This window comes from Phoenix dactylifera, chromosome 13 (assembly GCF_009389715.1).
Source record: "Phoenix dactylifera cultivar Barhee BC4 chromosome 13, palm_55x_up_171113_PBpolish2nd_filt_p, whole genome shotgun sequence".
Taxonomy (NCBI): domain Eukaryota; kingdom Viridiplantae; phylum Streptophyta; class Magnoliopsida; order Arecales; family Arecaceae; genus Phoenix; species Phoenix dactylifera.
In genome coordinates this window covers 4,302,951-4,310,003 of record NC_052404.1, presented here as the reverse complement: position 1 = coordinate 4,310,003, position 7,053 = coordinate 4,302,951, and the positions used below count along the sequence as shown (strand labels likewise).

The following is a 7,053-nucleotide window of genomic DNA, read 5'->3' as shown; positions in this document are numbered from 1 at the left end:
GGCGCCTCGAGAGGAAAGGTTTTCCAACCCCCATTTAAGGCACGAAACCTTTCCGCTACTAGCCGATGTGGGACTAAATTCAAGGCCCCCTCCCCTCCACAACATAGCCCCCCAGCGGGAAGGTTCCGGCCAGGTTTTACCCCAACAGGCCCCCACAGTCCTGGAGGGTAGTCAATGGAGAGAGGAGGCGCCCTTACCTGGCGCGCCATCTGTTGCGGGGACGACATTCTGCCTAGACTTGGGCATCGGGCCGTGCCTAGGCCGGCCCGGCCCAGGCCCACCGGGCCAGGGGTCTAAACGGGCCGTGCCTGGCCCGGCCCGCTTCGTTAGCGGGCCGTGCCGGCACGGCCCGCTCAGCAGAAAACCAAAGCCCGGCCCGGCCCCAGGCCCGTCGATTGGCGGGCCGGGCCCGGCACGGCACGAGACGGGCCGTGCCTGGCACGGCCCGTCGGAGAGGGGGGGAGAAAATAGCCGTTTCCAACGGCTATTTTGGGATTTTTCCAAAAATGCCCCTCCCAACAGTCCAAAAACGGCTAAATTGAGGGGTATTTTGGGTATTTTAATGGAGACGGGCCGTGCCTGGCACGGCCCAGGCCCGGTTCAGGCCCTTATGGGCCGTGCCGGGCTGGCCCGCGGGCCGTGCCGTGCTTGGCCCGCGGGCCAAGAAGCGGGCCGTGCCAGCCCAGGCCCTAATGGGCCGTGCCGGGCTCGGCCCGCGGGCCAGAAAACTGTGACCCAGAGTATAAATTTCTACCAATATGTACTATTATGTAATATTATGTAATATATTAATATGTATTATTATGTAATATTATGTAATATATCATATCAATATGTACTATATTATGTTAGTAGTAATATGTATTAATATGCAATATGGAAAAATCTCTACCAAATCCTAGGGCTTTAGGTTTTATGGCAAAGGATGTACTACCTACATTAGTGGCACCCTTCTACCATATTTATTTTTTATCTTTTCCAAAGTATAAATTTTGTTTGATATATTACAAATATTCAAAGCAATATTATTGGCCACATTCCATAATTAAAAGATCACCATGCAATGCATCCATCCGAATTATTTATTTTTTCTGCTGCAATAGTTGGCACAAGTTGCACAACCAGTTAGATTATTTGTCTCCTAATAAATTAATCCGCCCACAAAAATATTAAAATTAAACCTACAAATTGGACCTCCTAATTACTTAGTTACCACTTAAGATTGCATACATAAATCTGATTTTGATAAGATTTTTTTATACAAATTGTAAATAATTCTTAACTCAATAATTCATCTCTAAAACTAGCTCCAACTACTCTAATAATTTCAATCAATTTGCACTAAACTTGAATCCAATAAATATACTACCAAATAAAGACGTGAGATCCGAATGTTTCACTACAGACCCAAGATCCTTTGCGTGCGGTGTTTGCACTGCTGAATCTGGTGTAGTGTTCGGTATTATTTGATGGCCATCCATTTATTGAGGACGAGCATCGAGTACTGCACCAAACTTTATAGTTTGTACTGTAGATGATTTCTGCTTTTTATTACTAGTATTGATCAATTCTCATCCACCTACCTACCGTTTCATCACTTAGAACTTATCCATGCATGGAATAAATTCTTTGCCATGTCCTTTTCTCTACCGTCTAAGTTGACGCATCCATTTATCAACCACCCACTCAACCAAGGCTAAGGGCAGGACCACCCTTTTCTTCTCCTACCCTTCTTTTCCCATTCTTTCTCTCTTCCACCAACAATTGACGAAGTCATTAACTAAAAGTCAAACTCACAAACGTACGTAATAGTAAACAAAGTTGAGTGCAACCAGTTTAGGTGGACCCCAGCATCGTCATCTCACCGTCCATTGGCTTGGGCATCTCATCAGCGGCCCGCCGTGGACTGAGTTTGGTGGTCCCTGCGGTCCAATGGGTGTACGCGGTTTGAAGTCAATCGGAGGCAGCCTTTCGGTTGGACCAGACCGAGCCGGGAAATGGTAGGAGAAAACCTAGAATGGTCTAAAACTTGAGCACATGTTTGGAGATATTTTGCTTGGATCAAAGAAGTAAAATTCAATCTTAATACGGAAAGAATGTTTCAAAGGAAAAAGAGATAGTAATATAAATAGTATTTAATTAGAATATCACCAGATAAATGGAGAACTTTTGCTTTAACTCCAATATACGAGCCTCTCAAATGAAATTTGGACAAGAATTTCCTTAAAAAAGGATTTGGATAAGAATAATAATTAAATGAAATAGCACTTAGTGTGCAGGTTTATTCTTCTGTTTTAATAGTTCTTTGAATAGAGAAGCAAGAAGGTAATTTCACACTAAGTTATTGAATTTCCGAAGTGATATTTTTGTGATAAGCATCCTCTTTTGCATATAAAACATCAATAAATAAAAAAAAGGCAACAGTAATAAAACATCGACGGGCACAGTATAATTAACTGGAATTTCATAATTTTTTTAATAAAAGTTATAGATAATATAAAAAGAAACTATAAATATTATTTTATATATTTACTATGAAAAAGATGGAACAACCTTCAAGTTGCAAGGTTCTATACTTTGAAATAAGAAACCAATAAGTTTTAAAGGTCTCATGAACTACTGTCCAATTTTTTGATATTTTATTTTCTGACTCCTACAGATATATTTATACTTGAATAATTTATATCATTTGATTTATCAAAAAAAAATAACAAATTCTAGCAGGCAAGTATCTATTTTTTATAGAGTAATGCAATATATTTTATCCATAAAAAAATAAATTCACAGGAAATTTCAATAGCACTTTTTTTTTTTTGGTATAGAAATCTTTTTATTAATGCTTTCAGCAATTTCTTACAATTTTTCACGGGAATATTAGTGGGGAGGGAATGGGATTAATCATTAATGCTCGTCATAAATGGCTAAAAGGCCTTCCCTTTCTCCGCGTTGACCGGAAGGGCCGGATCACGTGACGTGAGGCCCTCGCTCATCAAGAGGCTCGTGCTCCGCAGTTACGCCAGTGGGCCCCCTTCTCTCCCATCAAGCCGACTCCCCTCACCCCCTCGTATTGAAAATAAAAAAAAAGGAAATAAAATAGGAGAAAATCCAACTACTTAATAGACCGAATCGGCGTGGTTCTTCCGGTAGCTCCCCTCCCCGTCCCCATTCTTCTTTGAAGCCCTCCTCTGTCCGCCGAACCACCCCAGAGAATCACCAGCCGAGGCCGAGGGAGGAGGTTTTGGCGATCCGCCGTGCCGCACTTCCGCATCCTCCTCCCGCCATGTCTCATCAAAATTCAAATCCAAAGGTTTGTAATCGTTGGTTGGCATTCCAATCTTGTTTGGATTGGTGATTGATTGAAATCTGTTTCCTTTGGCTTTTCTTGCTCTCTGTTCCGTTAGTTTTGAACTTTTAATATAGTTTCTTGATTGCTGGAAGGACTGAATTGGATTAATGGTGGCTTTTTGAGGCTTTGGAATTCTGTTAAAATTACGGAAATCTTTTGATGGAAGACTAGTTCGAGGTTTAAGAAGCCAAGGTTTCTTGGTCAGGAGATGGATGATATGGAGAATGCGAGAGAATGAGTACGGCAATTAGGAAAAAAAAGATGGTCTTTGAAATGCTTTTTCAGGACAAAATGTGTTTGTTTAAATTACAAGTTTGGGCAAAAGGAGTCATCCAACCAACTCGCATGGTCTAATTCTAAACTGTTATGCTTCTCATGATTTGAGCAGTTCAGGGCTTGTTTATTAGTTTTCAAGAAACAAAGCGGATTTTGCCACAATTCTGAGAAAAAAGCCTCCAAAAAAGAAAGTAGAAACTAACGTATGAGCTTGAGCCCATGTGCATGTGCACGTGCATGCATATGTGTTGTGTGTGGTGGGTGAGCGGACATATGTTTTCTATCCTTTTACTCCTAGAGTTCCTCGTGATATTAACACTAATTCTCATCCATTGTCTATATGATAATATGCCACATATGTCTTCTATCCTTTACTCCTAGAGTTCATGACTGCATTATGTCCCATATTACAAGGTACACCATGGCATACCGAATCGGACGGTACGTATCATTCCCAAATCGGACGGTACGTATTGTACCGAACTGGATGGTATGTATTGTATCGTTTCAGTACCGGTACCGTGGAACATATCGAGTGTCGGTCTACCGAATTGGTCCCATACTGGACATACTGACACAATAACAGAGTAGCACCGGTATAGGGCTCTTTACCGAGATGGCGTACTGTGCCATATTTACTAAAATATATTTTCCATGTCCCATATTGATTAAAATATATCTTCCAAATAGCGAATCTTTTGTTTCAACAGTTAATTCTTTGTAATCATTATTTTATACAAACTGGTCGATTTTGATAACGATCGGAGCAAGCGGTCCCGGGGAAGGGCACAATGAAAGACTCCCCAGCGCTCGAGGCGCTTGCGACCAGTTAAATGTTAATGGTTCTAATTTTTCTAATTTTAAATAATTTTTCTAATCTTAAATGTTAATGGTTCATCTAAATGCATAAAATGTATGAATGTTGAAGATGGAAGAGAGTATGACACTGCTTAGCTGTTTAACTTCCATAATTACAGAGTAGTTGCCGGGAGCTTGCATCCTTACCTCCAACAATCAAATACAAATAGTTGCATTGCCTTTTTATGCTTGAGATGAGCAAAAGATCTATGCATGTGGCAAAACTCAAACCACAAAGACCTGAGCCCGTTGTTGTCACTGATTACTAGTGTCTAACAATGCCAATTTAGTTTCTGGGCATCCTCCACTTGCAATTAAACATAGACAACTGCAACAAGCAGTGCATTGATGATATAAAATCAAGTTTAAAATTCACAGAAGCCAACACTTATTGGACATGGAATCGTCCTTTGGATGGTCCTCGTCATCCTAAAGTGGCACCAGCTCCTTCTCCAATATCTCCAGCTGTCGATCATCTATTTTCTTCATTGTTATTTGGACAGTTGTCATCATCCTAATCAATGTGACCAATCTTTTACTTCATATTCCACTCTGCTGGCTTTTATAGTTTGACCCTGACTCCTCCCTTTCCTCTTGCTCGGACATCATCAGCATGTTTATGCTATTTCTTTGCTTCCTCGTCACTACGCATTTTGAAATGATTTTCTGTACACACACCAGACTCAAATTATATTGTTTCAACTTTCAACTATTCATTCATGTAGTGCACCATTCATTTATGATACAATATGCATTTACAAGACGATTTATATTTTATTGTTAATGGAACTGCCGAGCTTGTTTCCATACAGACATAGATACATACATACATACATACATACAAACATATATATTCCTGAAACTTTGGTCAATCTTATGGGCATATTCAATCTTCTTTAAGGACTGGCTGTCTCTTGTATTTCTTCTTTAAGTAATTCTTTGGACGTGGTTTTGGTTTTATATCAGTCTAGAATATATGTTTTATTTATATTTGGGTCGAGCATCATGCTTTTCTACCATTTATATTTTGAGATAATTTGCATCTAGATTGTATAAACAAAAGAAAGATTAGACAAAATTAAATGAATTTTCTCTTTTATTATTAAATTAGGTTGTATAAGAAAGAAATCTTAGGTTGAAAGTGCTCTTTGAGAATATGTACACTTTTAGATAAAGTAGCTATTCTTTTATCTTTCAAAAATATTTAGATTATCACTATTTATTTCACATATGGTATTATTGTATGGTAGAGAACATAGCAAAATTCCTTCTTTTTTCCCTACTATTTTGATTGTAATACTGAATGATTTTTTTTTTTTTTTTTTACATTTTGATGTATTATTACATTCTATGCTTTGACAGATATTACAGGCAAGTATCTTTTGTTGGAGTTTTTTGTAGTTTAGTGAACCTGCATTTGGTTCCTCTTGATGTGATGATGTTTCATGCCAAGCCCCAATCTTAAAAAAGATTCTCCTTGAAACAGGTATCAGTTGATAAGGTGAACCTTGATGTAGCCTGCTCACATGCAGAGGAGAATGGTTTTTCGGATCCGACTCCTGCCTTTGATTCAGAAAAGGCCATCTATGAATATCTTCATCAACCACCCTTTAGGACGTCTGATGACCATCTTGTTGAGTTCTCAGAGGCTTTGAGGAGTAAGCCGGTTCCATATTCAATTTTATATGTAATGTGATTTGTTGATGTTATCAGAATAGGCTGATGCAATTATTTAATAGCACAATGGGTGTTGAATAGTTAACCATAAAATAAACACATTTGTTTTCTGTGAAGTAATAAATGTTCACAGATTTCATGATTTCATAACTTTATAAATGGTAGTTTCAGTGGCATGGTATGACTGCATATTAGTGCATCCACTAATGAAAATAGAGGCTTGTGCTGTATATTGGAGAGAGAGATCCACAGCTTGCAGTCTTTTGGGAGTTAATAGGATTATACTCAGTTTTTGGGTACTTTTTTGTGGTGATAGAGGCCATGCAACCTTGGGCTTGGTGTTCTAATGATGCACTTGTTGCCATGGTTTGCTGTACTGGTCCATACCAATGCATATTGGGCATACATTACCATACTTCTTACCGAACCGATAGGTGGTATAGGGGGTGTACCAAGTATTGATATGCCGAATTGACCCTGTACCGGGCATATTGCCACTTTACCAAGATGGTATTGGTACAAGGTTCAGTAGTGATGTTGTGAACTTGTTTCTTCCTTTTCTATGGAGGTTGAGTTAGTGGGACATAGGTGAGGTAGCTGTAAAAGGACAAGAAAAAAAGGGGGGGATTAATACTTGGAGTTAAGGGGATTAGAGCTTCTTTTTTTTTGTAGTATGTCTGAGAACTAGAGATAGAAAGAGAGAGGGTTAAAAAATAGGAAGATTGTGTTTGAATGAAAAAATGGGAAGCAAGAAGATTAGCACCAAGATTTATAGGGATTAGTGCAGGTTTAATGGAATCAATTATCTTCATACAAAATTGTCAATTACCTTTGAGAAAAAGAAGAGTGACATGTATTAGAGGAAGTGATGGGAGCCACTTGTATAATGCAAAATG

The 7,053-nt window shown here is 39.1% G+C and overlaps 1 protein-coding gene across 1 annotated transcript in view; it reads left to right on the top strand.

Annotated features, from left to right (window-relative positions):
• Window positions 1-3,128: 3,128 nt before the first annotated feature.
• The window catches only part of LOC103701662 (probable NAD kinase 1), a 53,215-nt gene continuing 49,290 nt past the window's right edge, over window positions 3,129-7,053 (top strand). The window contains exons 1-2 of the mRNA XM_008783811.4: window positions 3,129-3,307; window positions 5,967-6,138. Coding sequence (XP_008782033.2) covers window positions 3,281-3,307; window positions 5,967-6,138 — 199 coding nt within the window. The 5' untranslated portion in view covers window positions 3,129-3,280. The remainder of the gene's footprint in view (window positions 3,308-5,966; window positions 6,139-7,053) is intronic.